Below are 26755 nucleotides of genomic sequence, written 5' to 3'. Positions count from 1 at the left end.
TAACTCTGTCCATATGGAATATCTCCATTATTTTTAGAGATACAAAAATTTTGTACGTATAAAAGTTGCACGGTACCAAGAGGGCCGTAATATGCTACTAATAATTTTTTTGTAGGTGGAGGCGTATGAAAACATACAGTTGTTTTTAAGAAAAAATATGAAATTGTTAATTGCAAATTACATATTTTTTTTTTAAAAACAACTGTATGTTTTCTTTACACCAATTGATTCCTCTCATTATTTTGTACATAAAAGCATTAAGTTTCGTTGCCTGTTTGGTAAGAAGGAGACAGAAAACTGTATTCTGTCCTCTTCTTCTATCCGAAGCTCGCCGAAGCGCTGAGCTCACATATACGCTTACGCTCACATCTTCATTATCTTCTTCACTACACGTGGCATGTTGCTTGCGGAGACAATCTTGCATCCTTGGACTGGATTCTCGAGACTGGGGGTAGATTTCGATCCCCACTCCATCTAATAGAGCATCGGGACTCCGGACTCGCTCGTTCCCGAGTCTGGATTCTCGAGAGTAAGGGTAGATTTCGACCCCCACTCCATCTAATAGAGCATCGGGACACGGGACTCGCTCGTTCTCGGGACTCGATAACAGCGCTCCCGATAATCTGACTCAAAGCTGCCAGATCTGTGCCGCAAGCAACATGCAACACCTCGTGGAGGGGATAACGAGGATGTAAACGTAACATACATGTGAGCTCGGCGCTTCTCCGAGCTCACACGTACGTTACGCTCACATCCTCGTTATCCCCTCCACGAGGTGTTGCATGTTGCTTGCGACACAGATCTGGCAGCTTTATCTGATTCTCGAGAATCCAGCCTCGCTGTCGGGAACGAGCGGGAGTGACAGCAGACTTGCACGCCTCTACAACATATATGACACCCAATCCGCATATCCCGCCTTTGTGGCGCCCACGTTCACATATACAAAGATTCATGGCAGTTTTACGGAAGTAATCTGATTTTGCTGTCGTGTCGCGAACACGTCCACGGACAATGGCACAACATTCTTCTACGAGTGTTCTCCTGTAGTCTGACAGGTATGCTAACGTATTAGACCGTTTATTAACGTAATAGACCGTGACAAATAGACATTGAACCGTAAACGATCAGACAATTATGTTAAAGAAGTCGCCGATGGAATTCTACCGCGAAGTTAGTGCTCCGAAAAAAATTGTCAGAAATTCTAATCTCGAGGAACTGTCGTAGCTATCTCAAAAATTTTTTATAGCTAAACATTAATCCACTATGTTGAAGAAATATTATGTTTCGTGATTAAATTTTTTAAACATATATGCAACATTATACATATACGTGTCCCACCTAGAAGTGGCCACCCCATTTTATCTTTTAAACTAAAAGAGATAGATCATAACAAATATATATGAAATTAAATGGCTTGAACTGAACTTTATTGTGAGTATAGTGATTGATTACAAAATCTGTATTGAAGAACGGAGAGATATGCATAATTTTTTTTTATAATAATGTAGATCTTTTGATATAATAAAAGTAGCACTGTTTGAAACAAATATAACGATGTACTTTTTAATGTAAATATTTTACATATTATACGAGATTTTCCAGTTTGAAATATCGCGCGACTTCCTTCATTTCATTTTCGGCCCTGCGATATAGCTAACTTTTGACTCGTGCATTAGATGTTGACATATGTCATGTTGTCAATTAATTATGATACTCAGAAGCTTGGCTATATCGCAGGGCCGAAAATGAAATGGTAGACATCACCCGCGATATTTCAAACCGGAAAATCGCGTATAATATGTAAAATATTTACATTAAATCATACATCGTTATATTCGTTTCAAACAGCGCTACAACTTTTATTATATCAAAATATCTACATTATTATAAAAAAATTACGCATCTCTTTTCGTTCTTCAATACAGATAAATTTTGTAATCAATCATTGCTCACAATAAAGTTTAGTTGAAGCTTAATTTCATATATTTTTGTTATAGTCTATCTCTTTTAGTTTAAAAGGGAGTGAACACTTCTAGGTGGGACACGCTGTATATATACATATATATATATATATATTTATATATATATTATATATTATTATTATAAATATATATTTTATAATATATATTTTTATTATACATATATTTTTATTTAATATATATTTTATATATTATTATATATATATATATATATATATATATATATATATACAGCGTGTCCCACCTAGAAATGGTCACTCCCTTTCACAAGTCGGAAATGTAAAATAAATTTTTTTTATGTAGTTTTGTTTCAAACAAATTAGATTAATTAAGATAATTTTATTCAAACAAGATTGAAGATTTAAAATATTAAAAAAACATTATCAGTTCAAATTTCTTTAACTTGTCAAGTAAATTAAAGAATATTTATATGTAAATTTATATGTAAATTAAAGAATATTTATATGTAGCAAAAAGAGTGATATTTTTAGCAATTTATAATTTATTAAAATATATATATTATTAAAACTTATTGTGCTTACTTTGACTCATACCATAATATTATACAACTCATAATATTATTTGATATTATTTTATTATTTTAAATATTATAATGTTATTTTTATGAAGAGAATACTTGTATGTAGTGAGATCTATATTGATTCTTGTCATTAATCAAGTGCACATATACTTGACAGATTTTCAAAAGCAATTTCCTCGAAAAAAGTTTTGTATAAAAAATTTTTATTCTATTGTACATTTTTGATTTGCATAGTACTTGAAGTACTGTCTCTTTGTGTGTGTGTGTGTGTGTGTGTATATATGTAATAATTTTTTTATATATGTAATAATATCAATATTCTAAAAGATAAATGTACATTAAAAACGAGTAAAAAATATTACTTGAATATATGAGTTATGAGAAAATTAAAGGAAATATTGGAAATGTTTATCTTTTGTTTCGACATACGTTACTGCACGTTCTAATCGAGTCCTTGACTCGTTCGAAATTACTAGGCATTGCATAAGTTATTTCGCATTTATTTGATATCTTTTTTTCAAATCCTGAACAATATTAATTTTTATGGAATAATGAAATTTTAAATCTTTTTTCTCCTTAAAAAAAGGCCAATAAATTTAAATCAGAAAAATTTTTGCTACTTATAAATTCATTTTACTCTATCTATCGATTTGGAAAGAATTTTATTTAATATTAAATATAATTAAATATTTTAATTGTAACAAGAAAATAAAGTTAAACATTTTCTTTAATCTTTCATATTTCAATAACTATAATATGTGTGACTTATATGCAAATAATATATTTTACTTTTTTAACTTGTATAGACCAGAAATATTATCATGCATCTATGAATCACACAATATAACATATACATAAATACATACGTATATATATTGCTGCATCTCAAAGCTGTTATTATAAGTAATTCATCAGCTGTTATCATCTGCGTTTGGCTTTGATGAAAAGCGAAGTGCTATGGATTCTTTCTTATCGATTTAGCTCGATTTCGAATGTCAGCAGTTTATTAAACGTGAAACGAATGCTTGTTTTAGCCAACAATAGAGTCGAAAGGCATCCAATGTGCGCCCCTTCGTTTCACGAATCAAAAATATTTTGCGATGCAGAAATTCTCTTAAATTACAAACAAACATATAAAATTTTCATAATACAAAGTATGCGAGGTCTGTCCGGAAAGTATCCGATCTTGTGTTCTAGCTTTGTATGTGGGTATGCTATTGTTAAAAATAGGTACTCATCATTTAGGGGGGGATCTTTATGATTGTCCCTGCCAGATAGCACGGTCCTTCAAGTCTTCAGTCGACAACGATACGCTGTTGAATAAACAGCGTACCGTTGAATTTCGTGCGCGTCGCATTTCACGATGACTGAACGCATCGAACAAAGTGTGCATTATGAAAATTTTGCCAAAAATTCGGCCATTCGTGTTCGGAAACCATCCACATGATTCGTCAAGTATATGGCGATGAATCCATGAATGATCCTCTTAAGGGAAGAACATTCGATGACGTGGAGGAAATAAAAAGGAATGCGACGAAGCGGCTGTTAGCTATTCCGAAAGCTGAATACAAGGAGTGTTTTCGAAAGTGGGAAGATCCGAAGCTGGAAGAAGATTGTGGCTTCCAAAGGGGAATACTTTGAATGGGACATCGTCGCCATTGATAGATTTAGCTCTTTCTCCTGCTACAGCACAAGGTCAGATACTTTCCGGACAGACCTTGTATATCTGCATAAATTGTTCATTGAATATTTTGACAATTATAATAATTAGATGCGGAATTCGATCATAATATTGTTTTTTTTTTAATTCATCATTACGCGATGTATTATCCATGCTCGCAGCAAAGGGAACAATGACTTCGATGAAGGAATGAAAGATGTTGATTGAATTTCTTTGCAATTGCCCAGGTAGCAAACACACATCATTTTAACATTCAAAACTGGTCATTTTTTGTCATATATCGTCAAAGTGACTGATTTATTACATGATTTTATATTGACATCTTGATATAACATTATTTTGATGTCATATTTTATGAACTGATGATTATTTTATTTAATGTGATTAGTTAGTACATCGATCCCATAAAAAATTTTTAAAAATTTTTTATATAACATGATTTTCGTGATCAGATTTTAACAATTTTTCTTTCGAGGCATACGTTTATCTGTGCACGACTCATGTTGCTTAACCACTCAAGTTTATTAAATTAGTGCACGGTGAAATTAACTATATTAACCAAATATAATTAAAGTGCTAAAAAATATACACATTTTTTTATAATACAGTTGATATATTTTTATAAAACGTAGACAACGAAAGGCATTATTTGTTGAAATTTCATATGATATTAAAAGTAAGTTTATTTATATTTAAATAAAATAATAATAACAAATATAAAACTTGTGACCTATTTTCTTACCATATTTGTGTTTTTCAGCGTTTTCAAATAAAGCAATTTAATTCCAGATTCCTCTGAAGAATAAAATAATGGCTGTAATTTAATAATGCTCTCGAATCAGTTAATCTGCTTTATTTGACAACACTATTAAATACATTATTATGCTGAGAAAAAGACGTCAAAATATGGTACATTTTATGACATCAAAATACGATACATGTCATGACGTCAAAAATCTGTGACATTAGACCGTCACTTTTACGTCATGACATGTATGTAAAACTCGTGACATCAAGAATAATCAGTGAATGACTAATTTGATACGTCCAAATGACGTGTGCTTGCTACCTGGGATGACAAGTATTTTTTAAACGCGTCACATAATGATATAATCGAACTGTTAGTATATAGCATAAATGACATGGCATTAAAAGTACATACATATACATACACATGTATATATAATATACACATATGTACGTATGTACATATGTATTCCATATATCGCGTGAATGAAATGTAAGAAATAATGCGGGATTACATGTAATGGATAGTCGCACAAAACTCGAAGAAGAAATACCTTGAGATATTATTAACTGAATATGATTTAATAAACTCGGCGATCTTTTCGTTAACAATACAATACTCAGATCGAAATCGTTTGCTCTTCCGATTTGCTCTCCGTCGGAATAATAATAATCTCAAATCGAAAAGCCACATCAGTGCGTCGCTTGCGTGGCGACATGTGTTTACTAGAGATACCTATAATTTATATTAGAGATATTATAGAAAATTAATTTATATTTAACATTTTCTTTGCAAACAATATTTATTAACAAATAGTGTTATTGTTTGCAGAATGAATTTCCTGGTAGCCTTGCCTAGAAAATATAAGAGATGCGCTAATGGCGAACAGTTTTTGATTGGTCACTGTAAAATCACATGATTTTTCCACCATCTTGTACCCCATAACATCATTAATGACGTTACTGATGACGTTTATTGACGTCATGCTAATTGTTGCTCGTGTTAAATCTGAGTAAAATCTTGTCTTTTCATGTATTATGTAATGTTATAAGTTCAATTAAATCCTTCGTATAGCAAACTTGTTTTGTTGCAGTATGATTAGACTCAAAACACAAGCACGGCTGTGTTCAAAAATTCACTGCCAGTACTGAAAATTTATAGTATACGTCACGTAAACTATAGATTTTTCAGTATTGGCAGTGCAGAATTTTGGAACGCAGCCCCCACATGTGATGTCAATGATGTCACAAGATGGTGAATAGAAATCGTTGTGGGGAGTCATTGACGCATCTCTGATTATAGATTTCTAGTGTTTAGTGTGCTTCGTCATTCCTTCCAATGGTCCTGCGCTGTTCGACGTCGTAGTTAAAGAGAATAAGTCCATAGATATCTCTACGCTCGATATATAAACAGATCATCCGAGTATTAGTGCTCGATGTAAATAAATAAATCGTCGGCACGTTAAGAGCCCTTCAATACTCGACATTGAGAATAATTTTTTATATTTAAATAAAGTTAGTTATGGTTATTTTAAAATATATTATATTTAAGTAAAGTTAGTTATGGTTATTTTAAAATCAGAGAAAAAAGACAAATATTTTTTATAGTCGTTTCCGATAGCCGTTTTCTAATCATTTATTTCGTTGAAGTCTAATTGAGAATGTTCGATGCGCTAGAAAACAATTTATTGAAGTATTATCGAGAAAGATTTATCACGAGAGTTTCACAAATTGTGATAAAGATATACTAATCGCGTGCAAATACGCGTGAGATTACACACGCAAACACACACACACACACACACACACACGTAAATATATACGTGGCAAGGCTATCAGGAAATTCATTCTGCAAACAATAATTCATTCTGCAAATAATAATACTGTATTTGTTAATAAATATTGTTTGCAAAGAAAATATTAAATATAAATTAATTCTGATTTCTTTAAATTAAACTCGTTATAATGGATGTTATCTATATACTTCACATATACTATCTATAGATAGATACACACATTTCATCTTGTTTCAAATGGATACGCAGAATCGATAAAAAAATATTATCGAAATTGAGGCGAGGTCATTCAGAACGTGCTAAATCTGTATAAGCCTTCACAACTGGAGTATCTGTTTTTTTGCACAGTTTCTATCTTTACTCGACGGTAAAATATCCACTCTATCGATTTAATTCAGTTTAATTCTTAAATTTGCTCTATTTGTAAAATTTGATTTAAACCGATGACGTAGAAACACGTATATTGTTGCTTTGTTTTTAAATTGTTTTCACCTATTTTTATTCATTTTTTATACGAAGCATCTCTTTTTCCTTCTCTCTCTTTCTCTTTTTTTCTCTTTTTCGTATATTTTAATCTTTTAGCTATTGTAAATATTATAATATGCAATATTATAATATGTTATCATAAAATCATACTCCCCTTAATGAGTGATTCTTGATATATTAAATTATAATTTTTTTTATATTTTATCAATTAAAGAATAATCATTATTGATGGATGAAAATGGAGAAGAATCCGCCGCCACCTAGTTCTGCCTCACTTTCATACACTCCATATCCACAGCCACCACCACAACCACAGACACTATCGCAATCAAGTATGTATACATATAAGCAAAATGTTGGAAGTAAATGATCAACAAGTTTGAGCGGAAAATGGCACCGAGTGTCTAAGCTTGTATTTTGTTGATAAAATCTTACTAGACAGTAAATTGACGAAGCAGAAACAAATCAAGCATCAAATATTTATGTGTATTGATTAAGATGTGTTTGGTCTTTGCCATTAATTTCTGTCACTATATTTTATTGAACTTTGTTAAATATTTCTGCCAGCATTTTATTAACAGCATTATATATTACATTTTGTATCAAATTTATAGAATCTATAAAATTTATGAAAATCTATCGTTAAAATTTGTATGATAGTTATTTTACAAGTTTTATTATCGACAAATTTGCTTCTCTGTCTATGAAATATAAAAATTTTAGTTATAAATTATTGAAAAGGAATAAACAATTTTTACTTGCTACGCTTTCTTAATAAAGATTCGAAATTTATAACTTTATAAAATTTAATATAATTTGATTAAATATAGATGTCATTATAACGAGGTTTGGCTCACAATCGCAACATCTGACTTGTCCACACTGTCATGCTAATATATCCACACGCGTGGAAACGGAATCGAACATGAAAACTCATTTGATGGCGGTGTTTCTTTGTGCTTTGGGGTAAGATTTTGAGATGTAACAGATCTTAATAAAAAAATGACAATATTAAATCTCAAATATTTTCCAGACTCTGGTGTTGTGTACCATGTCCCTACTGTATGGACGACTGTCTGGCGAAGAAACATTATTGTCCATCATGCGATATTTATCTTGGAATAGGCGAAAATTGATGAATTCTGAATTAGATAAAAATACAAAGAGATACTGTAGCATTATTGTCGATCAATATGTGTAGGATGAAAAAAAAAACAATTTGTGTATGCTTTAAAAAAATATCAATTTGATATATATTTCATTATGTTTGGTTGTAGGGGTGTAGAATTCTTATCCTACGCTCCTGAAAAATGGCAGTAGGAAAGTAGGGATGAAACAGATTAGTCCTTGCTTTCCTGCGTGAGACATGACACAGTTGAATCGGGAACATAGTCTAGTCGAGATTAATATATTGGAATAATTGAGGATATAAAGGAAGATCTTTAAGTTAAGTCAACATAGAAGTAGTTTTCTGTAAGACCGTGCACCTATCTCCTCTATATCACTGTTAAATACATAACAAATTTGGCGACGAGAATGGGATTCCTGGTAAATAAATAATGATTTGCGCGGGAAATAAGCGATATGTCATGTGGTCAAAAGAAAAGAGAAATAATCTATTTTTCTCTAATAAATTATGGCAACAAGTGGTGTTACCACTCGAGCAGACAGTGCATCAGAAGCGAGCACTAGATTTATGAGTTGTGCAAAGGTGCAAAATGTAATGCAAATTGAAAATTTCGATCCGACTACACAAACATGAAACAGTTACATTGTCTAGAAGGTTCGTTCAAGGTCTTCAAAATAACAGCTGAAGAAGAGAAGATGGCTTATTTGTTACATTATATTGAAGTAGAAGCGTTTGGAATTCTATGCGATCGTTTGGATCCGAACGATCCGTATGAGAAGACATACTATTTGGAGAATTATGTAGAAAATTAGAAGAATTTTATGCGTCAGAATCGTTAGAAATTGCGGAAATATATACTTATCGCAAGCGTTTACAAAAGAATGATGAGTCAACACAGGAGTATATGGCGGCCTTGCAGAAACTCTCTTTACATTGTAAATTTGGCAATTATTTAAAAACGGAATTACGCAATCAATTCGTTTTTGGGATAAAATATTCACGGATTCAAGATAGACTATTGGAAACTGTAGATCTGACAATGGAGTCAGTCCTTAATATTGCTTGCTCTATGGAAAAAGCAGAGGTCAAGAGATTCATCAATTGAAAGAAGATCAAAAAGGGTCAGGGCCCTTACTCTTAGTGCCTGTGGACTACATTGAAACAAGAGCCAAATCCAAAAGGAAGGGGAAAGAGAAGAAACAACCGCCAGGCCAGAGGCCGGTGTTGTCCATGAAACCGGAAGCGAAGAAATCTTTTTCGTCGAAAGGAAATTTTACGCACATGAAAAATAGTCATAAGTCTGATAAAATTGTTTGTTTTAGATGCGGTAGAAATCATTTGGCGCCCTCCTGTTCTCTTCCTCGGAGTACTAAATGTTTGGAATGTGGTCATTTGAAAATAGTTTGCAAAAAGAAAGAATAAACGAATTATGTCGAGAACATAGCCACAGTGGACAAGGTATTCGAACATTTGAAGTATGGATCAAAATAATATACAGTTCCTCTCTTCGTAGAACAACGGAAGATTTTGTTTGATGTAGATTGCGGAGCGGCGGAGTTTTTAACTGTGCCAAGCAGGTTTTTTTTTTGTAGTGATAATATATTGGAATCATTTAATCCAAAACTGCCAATTGTTCTAATTACAGATGCCAGTATGGAGACGACGCGGTTTTGTCACATAAATACCCGGATGGGTTAGAACGAGTAATACAATACGCTTTGCGTACTTTAAATGAAACGCAAAAGAAATACGTAAATAAATAAAGAAGCGTATGCTATTGTTTTCGGAATAAAAAAATTCCATAATTTTTTATATAGTATTGCATAATATTTTATACGGTACTCATTTTATATTGCTTACGGATAATAAACCGATTATACAAATTTTGAATCCATGTAAGGGTTTACCGGCCTATAGCGCAATGCGCATGCAGCATTACGCGGTTTTTCTTCAAGGTTTTGATTTTGATATCAAGTATAGGAAAACTGAAAATCATGGTAATGCTGACGCGTTCTCTCGATTACCGATTAAAGAGAAAGGTTTATCAAATTTTGATGCATTGGATATTTATACTATGGAAACTGTAAATATGTTGCCAGTTAAAGCTAACGAAATTAGAATAGAAACGTCTAAGGATACTGATCTTGTGAAAATAAAGGAAGCATTAGAAACCGGAAAAGGAAAAAGTTAGGGTTACAGGATCACGAATTTGCTTTGTGTAATGGAATATTATTGCGAAAAGATAGAGTAGTGATTCCAAAAACTTTAAGAGATTGAATTCTTAAAGAACTACATTCTGGACATGTAGGAATTGTTAGAATGAAAGGTTTAGGAAGAAATTATATTTGGTGGCGTGGTATTGATAAAGATATCGAAAATACGGTACAAAATTGTAAAGAATGTAGTCGTCGCATGAATAATCCTAAATCAATGTCATGGCATCATTGGGAGCCTGCGGAAGAACCGTTCCAAAGAATTCATATAGATTTTGCGGGACCATTTGAAGATTACAATTTCTTAGTTTGCGTAGATTCGTTTTCAAAATGGCCTGAAGTATATATAATGAAAAATATTACCGCGAAAAATACAATAGAAAAATTCCGGGAAATATTTTCAAGTTTTGGTATACCGCGAATATTAGTAATGGATAATGGTAAAACGTTTATTTCGCAGGAATTTCAAGACTTTATTGAAGCTAATGGAATTATTCATAAACAAACGGCTCTGTATCATCCAGCGATTAATGGTTTAGTAGAAAGATTCGTGCAAACACTTAAGCAAGGATTACATAAAGTTAAATTAATGAAAAATATGATAGAAGAAAATGTTCAAAAATTTTTTTTTCATTATTGCATTACTCCAATTCCAGAGTTAAAGAAATCACCAGTGAAAATTATGTAGATATAGTAGTATGTTTGAGCGAAAGTTGCGTAGTCGATTGCATTTGATTTTTCCTAAAGAATTAATAACAATGACAAATTTAAAATGCGATAATAAAACGAGGAATTTTCGAATTGGAGATAACAGCCGTACGGAAATATTTAAATGAAAAAATTAAATGGCGTTTTGGCACGGTAGTTAAAAAGTTAGGAAGCTTCACTATTTAATAAAAGCTTCATTATTTAATAAAATTAGAAAATGGAAAAATATGAAAGCGACACAGTTACGCAGTGATAAGTCTAAGAGTACACAAATTGTTGAAGCGAGAGAGGAACTGGATGTAGCATGTGACAGAGAAAATGTGCGGTTGATATTCTAACCGAGAAAGAGACGGAGGAGAATGCGCCGAAAGAGATATCTGTAGAGCAGGAAAAAGAATCTAAACAAAATGTAAATGTACGTCTTCGACGCAGAAGATTGGAACCAGTTTATTTTAAAAATTATTTGATTTCTTATTAAAGTAAGAATTTTTGTTAAAAAGGGGAAGAGCTGATATATATTTCATTATGTTTGGTTGTAAAGGATGTAGAATTCTTATCTTACGCTTCTGGAAAATGGCAGTAGGAAAGTAGGGATGAAATAGATTCGTCCTTGCCTTCCTGCGAACGATACAGTTGAGTCGGGAACACAGTCTAGTCTAACCGAGATTAATATATTGGAGTAATTGAGGAAATAAAGGAAGATCTTTAAGTTAAGCCAACATTGAAGTAGTTTTCTGTAAGACCGTACACCTATCTCCTCTATATCACTATTAAATACATAACAAATAACTTTACTGTTGCTGCAAAAACATAGCCCCTATTAAAATATATAAAAATATATACAAATATATTTAAAATTTTTTCTAATAGTGACAAGTTTTGCTATTGTAACTAATTGTTCAATATTATAGCAAAATTCAACACAATAGAATCTTTTCTTTTATTTAATGAAATTAATATTTTTAATTCTGTATTTATAGTTCGTTATTTAAAATCATCTTAAGTAAATTCTGAAAATGTTACAGCCATTTCATTCATGGTTGAATGAAATCTTAAAAAATGTGATTTAAGGTCATACTACTAATTGTAAGATAATAAATATAAGAACAGAACTTTGAATACTGACTTCCAATCAAACAAATCTTTTTGCTGTTTATATAGCAATTGATTTTGCTACAGTAGCATAAAATATGATAGCAAATTTTTTCCACACACATACAAAATATAAATATTAGATAATATATATAAATTATATAATAAACAAATCAAATAAACATAAAATAAACATAAATATAAAATATAAATCCACTCACATAGGATATATATATATATATATATATATATATATATATATATCCTATGTGAAAATTAAAATTAAATTAATGAAATTAATGACAAAATTAGAATTAGTAGAGTTCTCGTACACATTCAGTTATTTCTCTAATTAATTCACATGCACATGTTATTCAATTATTTCTCTAATATAATCTTCTTTAATATATAAAATTATGTATTTTCTTCGGATTTTGCGGCTTCTCGTTCTTCATTATTGTAAAAAAGCTTATTAAAAGAGCCTATTATTTCTCAGTATTCCATAGTTAGCGTTCATCAACCTCGCTTGCTCACCTAGTTGACCTACAATGTGAGACCGCCATTAGACAAAACCAGAACCGGTGAGGAAAGGGAGTATCGAGTATGCGTCATCTTGTGTCATCGAACGACCGCGCAAAATCGAGCTAGATTCACTAGTGATTGTCAAAACGAATTTAATACTGACAATACGGAATCATTGAATAGAATCGATAAAAATAGTGCAGAACAGATTTTTACAAAGCAAAAATATACTCAACACTTCTTTAAAATGATATGTGTTTCCACATTTTATATATTCGCAATATCTATTTTATCGCAGTAAGCAATCAGTTCATTGACAAATTTATGCATGCTAGTCATTAATAAGTGTAAGTTAAAATAAAATATTGTGTATATACTGGTATTAATACCAAACATGCAAAATCAATGAGCGGATGTTATTAAAACAACAAATAGAATAAAATCAAATTGCTCAAAGTTACTTTATTCATAAATATAAATTATTTATATAATTTTATATGATTATATATGTGGTTATATGATTATATGTGTGTTTTATATGATTATATATGATTATATATGATTATATATGTGGGCAATTTTTTTTCAATTATTTAAATTTCATTTTTTCTAAAAAATGATACAAAATTATTTTTCAATTATTCTTTTTAATATTTTTTATTATATTCACAAAGATTATATAAGAAAAAGGAAAATTAAATGTATTCGATTTATAATTATTTATATTTATATTTAGTTATATATAGTAGTAGTTTATTTATCGGACAATAAAATTTTTTTTCGGGGTCCAAAATTATGTTACTGAAATTCGATGATCTTGATTCCAAAGGCTGAACGAGATAGATTGGAAGAGACTCGTAGGAATCTGGAAAGACGGCTGGAGGGTTGCGAGACGGAACTTCGTGGCAAAGAAGATGAACTTTTTCTACAATTGGAGAGAAGTCTCCGATTGGAAGAGGAGATCGAACGCGCGAAAACCGAGAAGGATAACTATGTGGCAGCGTAAAATCGACTAGAGCAGCAGCGAGAGTCAGCCTTTCATCGTTTGCAGATGCAGCTCGAGCAGAACGAGATCACAAGGCGAGATCTCGACAGAGCGCGCCAAGATGTTATCCGACAGGCCACTATTATTCGCGCCGAAAGGGATACTTTGGAGAGAGAGGTACAAATTTTTTTGTATGTGTTTGATTCGAATATACATATTGCACGTCGTTTTATCCAGAAGGATTGATTTATCTTCAAGATTCGAAATTCTTAATTTTCTTTATCTCTATATTCTATTCTTATTAGATTCTATTTTTGGAATTTCTTTACCTTTGAAAAATTTTATTTCATATGTTCGCATATTTTTGAAACATATAATACTAGGATAGATCAAAAAATAAGATTCTCTGTTTCTTCACTTTTATTTATTATTTAAACATACGCACATATTGAACACTGTGTGTTTAAATATAAATTAATGAGTACTTTTCAATATCGAGAAGATAGACATACTTGTTTCATCTTGATATGAGTTAAATTTCACTTTCGATAAAAATCCGACTCTTGAGATTTTTGAACAGCATTTCATATTATTGTAGCATCTAAAAATTGTCTTCCTCAAAAATGTTTCTTCAGCAACCCAAACAAATAAAAATTAAAAGAAGCTAGGATCCAGATATAGGGAGGATGTTTTCATAATTCTAATCAAATAATTACAAAAGTTTGAAAGTTCAATATCCACAGTGAGGTCTGACACTATCGTTAAAAAAATCATAAGAAAGAGACCTGGACTTCTCTAGAGAAGTTCTAGTCTCTTTCTTATGATTTTTTTTAAAGATAGTCTCTTTGAATTGTTTTCTTGATGATGCATATATAGAATGCTCTTTCGAGAATAATTTAAAATTAAGAGCCAGATTTTTATTAAAAAAAAAAATCTTCAGTTTATGCTAAGATGAAACGAGTACGTCAATCTTTTCGAAAAGTATTAAAAAATAATCATTAGCTTATATTTGAATACAAAAAAATACAATTTGTGCATAAATTGCAGTAAAATAGGGAATCTCGTCCTATTCAAATATATATATCATATCGATTCTCTATTTATTTTTTCCAGAATGAAATGTTGCGGCAGAGACTCAGGGTGGAACAGCATGAATTAGGAGTCAAACGTCGAGAAGAAGGCGTTGCGACGCTGGCAAGGGAGACAATCGCATTGAAGGACGCTACGCGCCACTTGAGCGCCGCAACATTTCACGCAACATCCTGCCAGAATCGTCGCCGATGCTCCATTTGCATATATGCCAGACGCACCTTCGCCAACGTCAATAATTATCGCGACAAGTAAATAAATTCATTATAAAAGCAGTGCTATAATATTTTAATTTAATTTAATTTAATAAATAATTTTACTGTTTCAGTGGAAATCTCTTGCAGTGCCTTCAAACGCCCTTACAAGATCTTCGTAGTTGGTTACAACCCAACACAATCCAGTCGTCATAGTCTCGAGTTTCACGAATCGAGTCATCTATGGCCGATCGCGAAATCTGTTACATTGACGATTCCAGCAATGGTAGCACTAACAGCTGCAGTAATAGCACCAGCAGCAGCAATAGCTCTTATGACGACGAGGCTTATTCGAACACTCCGATAGCCGAACCGTCCCTCTCTCTAGTCACAGAACATATTATAACATTCCTGCATTGAAATATTTCAAAAATATTGGAATATTTCTGACAATATCGGATAACATATTCCGATGGCAACTGGATAATTACAATCTTATCTCTTCCAATATTACATTATTAGTTGAATTTTGTATAAAGATAGCTCGACAGAAAATGCAGATATTTTATAAAAGATTAGAATAGACAATGTGATTTTTTTTAGAGCTTACTAATTTCTTCTTCTCTTCATAATAATGTGTAATTAAATTTTTGGAACAAATAATATCATAACATCACAATAATATCATACACATATCTTATCTCTCAGAATTTGAAAACCCTAAATACAAATTCCGAGATTCTTTTTCTCTCAACGTAGGAATTGAATTTCGAATAAGTTAGGGAATTACAATTATATATATACATATAAGGAGAAAGAGTTGAATTATATTAGAAATAATCGCGTTCGCGATTAAACTTCATATATATTTATTCACAAATTGTATACATGGGTTTTAAAGATTTCGAATATAGTAAAAATGACGTATAATACTAAAATATTCGATATTTGAATCGGATTCTAATAATAGAACAATGTTATTGTTTGCATTCTGAAAAAAGCTTTTTTATATTGTTACGTTTCACTGTTGTTGTGCGGATTGTTATTGTATTTCAAAAAGTACAGTGGTTTATGAGCACAAAGATTAATCGCTATTGTATTAGAGATTTTAAATTCATTACAAATTCTTATCATTCGTTAATGTTTTTGTTAAAAAAGTTAATTTTTTGTGCAACTTTAAGTACATGCGTGATGAAAGCGACTGGACCAAATTGCTGACACGGAAATCTTGTTACGATAATATTATAAAATTTCAAAAACGGATGTTATAGATGCAAATAAAAATATGTATACGACGAAAAACGAATTCTTTTTGATATATATCCTAAATATCCTAAATATATTCTACTTATTTTACTATTTCTATTTATTCTACTTATTTAAAAAGTCTTAAAATAATACAGTATTAAATATTTACGGAGCTTAACAAATACTATTAATAAAAGTGATGGAATTATTGTAATCTCATCGAGGAAATGTTATAATCAAAATGACATTAAATGAGATAAATAAAAATGATTTCTCGAATTGTGATATGGAGAAACAATTCAATTTTATCTTATTATTGCTATTATTATCTTTTATTATTTATTATCATATGTTATACTATGAAATTTTAACAATTCTCGGTTTACGTTACTTCATTTCTGATAGTATCACACAATTCTGTTATCTATTTCCGATGCGAAACACCTACACATGCAAGTAATTATTCATTGTCCATTTTGCAAGAAATATCATCATATCAAAATTCTATAAATCTACAAATCAAAATTATAATGTTACACAAAGTCATTCACAATTTGAATAAAAATTATCTAATCTAACTTCTTGAATTTATGGCATTGTATTTTAAGGACGTTTTGTACTTTTTAAAATATTGAGAATTTAATGAAAATTGTACAGAATTTTACAGAGAATTTCGCCTTGTAACAGATACATATAACTTTATTAATTAACTTTATTAAATTATATTTAATATCTTTTTAACAAGTTAGTACTTGTACAATATTATTTGACCAAATATTTCCTCTGTATCTAAATTTTTGCAATTTTAAACAAATTGTGAATATTATTTCCATGTGTTTTTGTCATTTGAATCAACGTGGTTATACGTTTCCCATGAGGACACATGTTAATTCAGTGCAAATTAAAATCCTTATAACTTGTGAACGCTTCAACGAATCGATTTATAAATTGTACTGAAGATTTTAAACATATGTAAGGACATTTTGTACAATTTTCATTAAATTCTCAATATTTTGAAAATAGGTACAAAACATCCTTAATCATTTCGATTAACAAAATTCGGAATATTTCAGTAAAAACGCAATAAATATTAAAAAATACATCTCTGTACTGTAGCTAAAAAAAAATTCAAATTGTAATATTCCACACAATTTCAAATTGTAATATTCCACACAATTACTCAAAATATACCAAAAGTGGATATATTCGTCAATATTGATTGATTTTCAGCTACTTTTTGCTGGGATTGTACATACAAGACATCCTTGAATAAATCGTATTTTCGTCTTTTCTTTCCTTCATTTTTTCCGATAAAAATATTTTTTCGTGTACAATGTGAAATTATTTATCCATGATACGTCAATTATCTCATCTCTATCGTCTTAATGTAATCTTTCACGAATCGATAACATCAATTAATTGATTAATAAATTAAACGCCAGAATTCATTCGTTTATTCGTCAACATATATATATATATATATATATATATGACATTCTCCCACCCAATCCGCGTATCCCGCCATTGCGCTCAAGTTCACATGTACGAAGACTCATGGCAGTTTTACGGAAGTGATTTTGCTGTCGTGTCGCGAACACGTCCACGGACATCGGCACAACATTCTTCTACGAGCGTTCCCCTGTAGCTTGACAGGTATGCTAACGTATTAATAGACCGTGACAAATAGAAATTGAACCACAAACGATCAGACAATTACGGTAAAGAAGTCGCCAATGGAATTTTACCGCGAAGTTAGTGCTCAGAAAAAAATTGTCAGAAATTCTGATCTCGAGGAACGAAACTGTCGTAGCTATCTAAAAAATTTCTTATAGCTAAACATTAATCCATTATGTTGAAGAAATATTCTGTTTCGTGATTAAATTTTTTAAACATATATGCAACATTATACATATATATATATATATATATATATATATATATATATAATATTATATATAATATTATATACATTGCATGAGACGAGTATATTTGAATGTAATTATAAGTGATATTTGCGAAATGGATTTATTCATGCAAATACAAGTCGGAAATGTAAAATAAATTTTTTTATGCAGTTTTGTTTCGAATAAATGAAGATTAATTAAGATAATTTTTGAACAAATAAAGATTTGAAATATTAAAAAAACATTATTAGTTCAAACTTCTTTAACTTGTCAAATAAATTAATGAATATTTTATATGTAGCAAAAAGAGTAATATTTTCAGCAATTTGTAATTCATTAAAATAGATATATTATTAAAGCTTATTGTATTTATTTTGACTCATACCAATATTATACAACTCATAATATTATTTAATATTATTTTATTATTTTTAATATTATAATGTTATTTACGAAGAGAATACTTGTATGTAGTGAGATCTGTATTGATTCTTGTTATTAATCAAGTGCACATATACTCGACGGATTTTCAAAAGCAATTTCCTCGAAAAAAGTTTTGTATAAAAAAATTTCATTCTACATTTTTTATTTGCATAGTACTTGAAGTACTATCTCTTTGTGTGTATATATATATATATATATATATATATATATATATATATATGTAATAATTTGCATATCAATATTCTAGAAGGTAAATGTACATTAAAAACGAGTAAAAAATATTATTTTAATATATGAGTTATGAGAAAATTAAAGGAAATATTGGAAATGTTCATCTTTTGTTTCGACATACGTTACTGCACGTTCTATTTTTGAATCGAGTCCTTGAAAAAACTCGTTCGAAAATACTAGGCGTTGCAGAAGTTATTTCCCATTTATTGATATCATTTGTTTTAAATTCTGAACAATATCAATTTTTATGGAATAATGAAATTTTAAATCTCTTTTCTCCTCACAAAAAGGTCAATGGATTTAAATCAGAAGAATTCTTGTTACTTATAAGTTCATTTTGCTCTATCTATCGATTTGGAAAAAATTTTATTTATAAATATTGTAATTGTAACAAGAAAATAAAGTTAAATATTTTCTTTAATCTTTCATATTTCATCTATAATATGTGTATAATATGTGTATAATATGTGTGATATATATGCAAATAATATATTTTACTTTTTTAACTTATACAGTCCAGAAGTATTATCATGCATCTATGAATCACCCAATATTACACATACATAAATACATACATATATATATATAACTGCATCTCAAAGCTGTATTATGAGTAATTTATCAGCTGTTATCATAAGTAATTAAGCTTATTTTGATAAAAAACAAACTTTAATCGTGATGTTAGTTAAAAATTATTTTTTTATAAGCAACATATATATATATATATATATATATATATATATATACACACAGGGTAGACCATTTTAATCAACATACATGCGAATATTTCAGAAATACTGCATTAAATCGAAAAATGGTAAAATTAAGAAATGATTTCAAGCCTTATAACTCAAAAAATACTTGAGAAAAAAATATTTTATTATAGTGTTTTGAAAAGCCCTTGAGATAAGCTACAAGAATATGCAATAAAAAGTAGGGAGCCATTTAAGAAATTGACGGTGACTATCACGTGACCTTCAAATGACTCTCCAAGGTCAAATCATTGCCATCTTCTGATGATCCCCTTCAAGCCATACAACTTTTGTTTGAAACATTTTTTTATTTAACGCACCGTTTTGGAGATATGTGAGTATTATTTAAAATGGAACACCCTGTATATCTTACTAATAAAAAAAGTATTTTTAACAAACATCAAGATTGAAGTTTATTTTTTATTTTACTTTACTAGTTTATTATTTTAACAGCAATTTTTTTTTAATCAGATTTCTTTCGATTAAAAAACAGTAAATATAATGAAATAAAGTATCAGCTGACTCTGTATTGATTCCAGATTTGTGTGCGTAAAAAAATTATTAATTTTGACTAGATTAGCAAGGGGGGGGGGTATTATGTACATAATCAAATCAAATTATAGATTTAGACGTAAAAGATAATAAACACACAGAAGTGAGAAAAGGACGCAATCGAAGTATTATATAAACACGAGAATTTGCGTTTGACCTTGATAAGAAGCAAAATGGATTTTTTTCTTATCGGTTTATCTCGAGCTTGAACGTCACCAGTTTACTAAACGTGAGACGAATGCTTGTTTTAGCTGACAATAAAGTCGAAAGGCATTCAGTGTATGCGCCCCTTCGTTTCACGAATCAAAAATATTTTGCGATGCAAAAATTCTATTATATATCAAACAACCATATAAGATTTTCATAATACAAAGTATATATCCGCATAAATTGTTCATTGAGTATTTTGACAATTGTAATAATTGGATGCGGTATTCGATCATAATTTTTTCGAATTTTTGAAATGAACATTCGAATCATTGTTTTTTTTTAATTCATCATCATACGATGCATTATCCATGCTCGCAGCAAAGGGAACTTCGATGAAGAAATTAAAAATGTTGATTGATTTTCTTTACAATTGATAACAAGTACTTTTTAAACGTATCATATGATGATGTAATCGAACTGTTATAGTATATAGCATAAATGACATAGCATTAAACGTGCATACATATGAGTTATATACGTACATATGTATATGTAATATGCACGTATGTACATACGTGTTTCGTATTCGCGTGAATCGAATGTAAGAACCTAACCTAACCATGTAATTGACTATAATTGGTTATTTCTTACATTCGTGGATAGTCGCACAAAACTCGAAGAAGAAATACCTCGAAATATTATTAACTGGATATGATTTAATAAACTCGTCGGCGATCTCCTCGTTAACAATACAATACAATACTCATTGTCAGATCGAAATCGTTTGCTCTTCCAATTTGCTCTCCATTGTCGGAGTTATAAAAATCTCAAATCAAAAGACCACATCAGTACGTCGTTTGCGTGACGACGTATTTACCCTTCATGATTCCTTTTGCTGATCCTGCGCTGTTCGACGTTATACACTAATAAAAAAATCGATGATAAAATTGACTATAATTGCATGGTAAAAAAATTATAGTTAGGATACTCATTTTTATAGTAAATTTTACTATGATAGTAATATAAACTATATACACATAGTACCGAGAAACAATAAAACTTTACAATAATTTATAATAATTTCAAATATCATATAAATAAAAAATGAAAGAAAGGAATGATACATATAATTTTACTATTTATATAGTAATAAATCGTGCACGTTAAGAACCCTTCGGTACTCGAGGCGCAGAGAATAATTTCTTATATTTATAAGTAAAGTTAGTTAAGGTTGTCATCCCTCTCACCGTGGCATCCGCGTCAATGGATATGGGTCCATTGACCCTTTCCTTTAATGACTGAGTCTAGCAATGTACCGATCGATACCAGTCTGTAGTAATCGCTTTCATCAGGTACCCTCCTACTGGCTACAATTAGTTCGTGCTAACTGACTCAGATTGAATCAATCGAGATCAATTCTTGATAACTGACTTCCGTTGAATCAATCAAGATCAGTCCGAAATAACTAACTTAAATTAACCCTGCCGAGCCAATTAAAATCAGTAATAAGTAACTTCGTAATAAGTAACTCGATTCCATCGAATCGATCAAAGTTGTAATAACTGACTTAGATCGATTCCGTCAAATCGATCAATGCCAGCCCTCTCGTTGCCTTCGATCTATTCGCCTTGAACCGTGATTCAGGGTTTCATCCTGTCAGCGGCTAGAACTGTCCGACTTGTCTCTTTCTCGCAAATTCTCAACTTCGTAGCGGTCGTTAATAAGGATCTTGCGGATTCGGGATCTACTCTGCACCTGTTTAACGATTGCGTCCTAATCGCATGGATCTCGTCCCGCCGTCATTGTAGCTAATGCCTGTACAATCGTCCTGTTGTACCTTTCATATTGACCATTAGCTCGTGAGGTGGCAACGACGTAATACGTGCTTAATTCCCGTAGCTGTCACAAAATATGCGAAACGTTTAGATCGTAAACGTCCCTCTGTCGCTTATAATCTTGTTAGGAACTCCAAACAGATAAATAAAATCAGTTAATATTTTTATGACCTAACATGCTTTCTGACTTTTCACTTCCGTCCTTTTTATTGTCCTTAATTACATCTTGTCACATAAGCGACGCATTGGTGTGACTTTTCGATTTGAGATTATTATAATTCCGAGAGCAATGATTTCGATCTGAGTATTGTATCGTTAGCGAGGAGATCGCCGACGAAATTATTAAATCATATTCAATTAATAAGACCTCGTGTATTTCTCGGTATTTCTTCTGCGAGTTTTATGCGACTATCCATTACGTGTCATCCCGGCAATATTTCTTATACGAATATCTCGCATTTTAAATTATATTTTTTATTTTTTCGAAAAACCAGGATTGTATCACGATTCAAGATCATTCAATATATTTGATTTTATCTTATATAATAATCTAATAAGAATAATAATCTAACAAGAAAAAAAGTTCTGAAGTAGTGTTAATAACAGTAATAATAGTAATAACAATAATAACAGTAATAACAGTATAATTAAATGTGTTAACATTTCGCGGAGATATGTTATCTTAAAATCAGAGAAAAAAGACAAATATTTTTTATATTCGTTTCCGATAGCCGTTTTCTAATCATTTATTTCGTTGAAGTCTAATTGAGAATGTTCGATGCGTTGGAAAACAATTTATTGAAGTATTATCGAGAAAGATTTATCACGAGAGTTCTACAAATTGTGATAAAGATGTACTGATCTGCAAATACGGTATTATACACGCATACACGCATACACGCATACACACACACACACACACACACACACACACGTATATATATACATGGGTGTAATCAGGGTGGGGCAGGATGGGGCAGGGTGGGGCAGGACAGGGTACTTGTTCCATCTGACACAGAAAAGTAATTTAGAAAAGTAAAAAAAATGTAGAGATTTTGCGAAGATTAACGAAGATTTTAACATAAATATTAAATTTAAGTTCTTATATAAATAAATAAAAAGTTTAGTTGAAATAATAAAAAATTTTATTAGATTTTATTTGGTAAATTTTTGCCCTCCCCTAAATAAAATCTTGGCTACGCCCAAGTGTGTATATATATGTGTGTGTGTGTATACGTATAAGAATAAATGTGTGAAATAGATTCTGCCAGGAAATTCATTCTGCAAATAATAATACTGTATTTATTAATAAATATTGTTTGCCAAGAAAATGTTAAATATAAATTAAATATAAATATAAATATAAATTAATTCTGATTTCTTTAAATTAAACTCGTTATAATGGATGTTATCTATATACTTCACATATACTATCTATAGATAGATACACACATTTTATCTTGTTTCAAATGAATACGCAGAATCGATAAAAAGATGTTATCGAAATTGAAGCGAGGTCATTCAGAACGCTAAATCTGTATAAGCCTTCACAACTGGAGTATCTGTTTTTTTGCACAGTTTCTATCTTTACTTGACGGTAAAATATCCACTCTATCGATTTAATTCAGTTTAATTCTTAAATTTGTTCTATTTGTAAAATTTTATTTAAACCGATGACGTAGAAACACGTATATTGTTGCTTTGTTTTTAAATTGTTTTCACCTATTTTTATTCATTTTTTATACGAAGCATCTCTTTTTCCTTCTCTCTCTCTCTCTTTCTCTTTTTTTTCTCTTTTTCGTATATTTTAATCTTTTAGCTATTGTAAATATTATAATATGCAATATTATAATATGTTATCATAAAATCATACTTCCCTTAATGAGTGATTCTTGATATATTAAATTGTAATTTTTTTTTATATTTTACAATTAAAGAATAATCATTATTGATGGATAAAATGGAGCAGAATCCGCCGCCACCTGGTTTTGCCTCACCTCCATACACTCCATATCCGCAGCCACCACCACAACCACAGCCACCACCACAACCAAGTATGTATACATATAAGCAAAATGTTGGAAGTAAATTATCAAGTTTGAGCAGAAAATGGCACGGAGTGTCTAAGCTTGTATTTTGTTGATAAAATCTAACTAGACAGTAAATTGACGAAGCAGAAACAAATCAAGCATCAAATATTTATATGTATTGATTAAGATGTGTTTGGTCTTTGCCATTAATTTCTGTCACTATATTTTATTGAACTTTGTTAAATATTTCTGCCAGCATTTTATTAACAGCATTATATATCACATTTTGTATCAAATTTATAGAATCTATAGAATTTATGAAAATCTATAGTTAAAATTTGTATGATAGTTATTTTACAAGTTTTATTATCGACAAATTTGCTTCTCTGTCTATGAAATATAAAAATTTTAGTTATAAATTATTGAAAAGGAATAAACAATTTTTACTTGCTATGTTTTCTTAATAAAGATTTGAAATTTATAACTTTATAAAATTTAATATAATTTGATTAAATATAGGTGTCATTATAACGGCCGGAGCTTTTGGTCCACAATCGCAACATCTGACTTGTCCACACTGTCATGCTAATATATCCACACGCGTGGAAACGGAAGCGAACATGAAAACTCATTTGATCGCGCTGCTTCTTTGTGCTTTGGGGTAAGATTTTAAGATGTAACAGATCTTAATAAAAAAATGACAATATTAATCTCAAATATTTTCCAGACTCTGGTGTTGTGTACCATGTCCCTACTGTATGGACGGCTGTCTGGCGAAGAAACATTATTGTCCATCATGCGGTACTTATCTTGGAATATCCGAAAATTGACGAATTCTGAATTAGATAAGAATACAAAGAGATACTGTGGCATTATTGTCGACCAATATGTGTAGGATAAAAAAAAACAATTTGTGTATGCTTTAAAAAAATATCAATTATTTAAAATATCTTATGTTAGTTAAAATATATCGATATAAAAGTTTTGATTTTAAACAAATTTACATTGTATATTGTGAAAAACGAAACATATCGTTCTTACTTCTTTCTAGCAAACACGTATACACACACACACACACACACACACACACACACACACACACACACACACACACACACACACACATATATACATATTTATATCATTGTTATAAAATACAACGAAAGTAATATAATGTATACATTACATACAATGTATACTACATAATACTCATTGTATGGAACAGTTACATTCAATTTATATTGGTAATATTTTATGATCAGTAAATAACAAATCAATATATATATATATATATATATATATATATATATTGTTACAATATATATATATATATATATATTGATTTGTTATTTATATATGTATATTATATAATTGTGTTTTATAAATATATATATATATATATATATATATATATATATAACACAATTATATAAAATAAAATTATATAATTATAATATAAATAAGACATAACTTATGTAACAAAATACGGGTTAGCCCTTACAAAATAGTTATATTTTGTTTGCTGGGTTATTTTTCTAAATATAAGAGATTATGTACATATAATTTTTTATTATTGTTTGTCACATTTCATTGAAATATCTATAATTTTTTACTCCATAAATGTGAAAATGTAAGAAGCTTTAATACAATGATATAGTCAATTTTAAGGAATGTTTTTTTATTCATATAATTTTTTTATTCAAATGAACAAAAATATATCAAAAGAGTCTATAATATTTTTTATTTCTTTTCTATTTTCATTAGAATATTACACAACGCATTTGTTAAACGCTATTTATTTCCTTATTTTATGTATTATATTTAATAAACTACAATTTAAAAAATCCCAAATTTAAAAAGGAAATATTTTGGAAATATGAAAATTTAGCGTAAAATTTTATAATATTAAATTAATTCATATAAATAATATTTTTTAATCTCAAACTAAAATAAACTATTTAATTATTTAAATGAAACTTTAAATTAGATTTTATATGACATTTCCTCGATCATTAAAATTAATTTAAAATGCAAAAAGAGAAAAAATATTCAGCTTAAATTTATATTTTAAAATGTAAAATGTATTTCGAGACAATAACAAATTAATCGTCACACAGTCATCATTTGGTTATCGTTTTTTCAGCATATTATTGTTAAAATACGCAGTTATTCAAGTGAAAATACAGGCGCGATTCAAATAAGAGAACAATGTGTAATGCGAAATGCTCCATATATTGTTGAATTCGAAACGTTAAGATTCTAATATAATTGATTTTGTAAATCTAATTTTTACGAGCAACAATATTTTTTATATGTTTTTAAAATAGACATTTAATATTAAATTGCATAATTACCGAAAAAGTTATTTTTTGATATAAACTTTGGAAAATATAATTAATAAAAAGTTCTAATTGAACATAAAATATCTAAAAAATAAGAATATTATT

General features: G+C 29.8%; 1 protein-coding gene, 2 long non-coding RNA genes and 1 other non-coding gene across 5 annotated transcripts; all 4 read left to right on the top strand.

Moving 5' to 3' along the window:
- Positions 1–785: 785 nt before the first annotated feature.
- On the top strand, positions 786–8196 carry LOC112637047. Its single transcript, XR_003122683.1, has 3 exons — positions 786–1055; positions 7445–7562; positions 8061–8196. It is a non-coding gene; the product is annotated as an uncharacterized LOC112637047 (long non-coding RNA).
- A 225-nt stretch (positions 8197–8421) lies between these two features.
- On the top strand, positions 8422–11999 carry LOC112637741. Its single transcript, XR_003122684.1, has 2 exons — positions 8422–9817; positions 10005–11999. It is a non-coding gene; the product is annotated as an uncharacterized LOC112637741 (long non-coding RNA).
- A 1706-nt stretch (positions 12000–13705) lies between these two features.
- LOC105253598 lies at positions 13706–15753 on the top strand. The gene is made up of 3 exons (XR_003122679.1): positions 13706–14056; positions 14993–15219; positions 15297–15753. It is a non-coding gene; the product is annotated as an uncharacterized LOC105253598 (transcript).
- A 2157-nt stretch (positions 15754–17910) lies between these two features.
- On the top strand, positions 17911–25248 carry LOC105253597 (lipopolysaccharide-induced tumor necrosis factor-alpha factor homolog). Of its 2 annotated transcripts, none has more exons than XM_025408174.1 (4): positions 17911–18063; positions 24216–24332; positions 24828–24969; positions 25036–25248. In XM_025408174.1, exons 2-4 carry the CDS (start codon positions 24230–24232, stop codon positions 25136–25138), a joined length of 348 nt encoding a protein of 115 aa, XP_025263959.1. In that variant the 5' UTR covers positions 17911–18063; positions 24216–24229; the 3' UTR covers positions 25139–25248. The 2 variants fall into 2 exon arrangements, with proteins under 2 accessions (XP_025263959.1, XP_025263960.1); XM_025408175.1 differs by lacking the exon at positions 17911–18063 and adding an exon at positions 23799–23875.
- Positions 25249–26755: the final 1507 nt, after the last annotated feature.

The sequence above is a fragment of the Camponotus floridanus genome, unplaced genomic scaffold (assembly GCF_003227725.1).
Source record: "Camponotus floridanus strain SB8 unplaced genomic scaffold, Cflo_v7.5 scaffold2, whole genome shotgun sequence".
Taxonomy (NCBI): domain Eukaryota; kingdom Metazoa; phylum Arthropoda; class Insecta; order Hymenoptera; family Formicidae; genus Camponotus; species Camponotus floridanus.
This window is presented reverse-complemented; position numbering and strand designations above follow the sequence as displayed.

Excerpts from the sequence above, each read along its gene's own strand:
- LOC105253597 (XM_025408174.1), top strand. The coding sequence starts at position 24,230 with ATGGATAAAATGGAGCAGAATCCGCCGCCACCTGGTTTTGCCTCACCT. Across the intron at positions 24,333-24,827 it reads ACAGCCACCACCACAACCAA|GTGTCATTATAACGGCCGGA; the intron begins GTATGTATACAT and ends GATTAAATATAG. Across the intron at positions 24,970-25,035 it reads CTGCTTCTTTGTGCTTTGGG|ACTCTGGTGTTGTGTACCAT; the intron begins GTAAGATTTTAA and ends AATATTTTCCAG.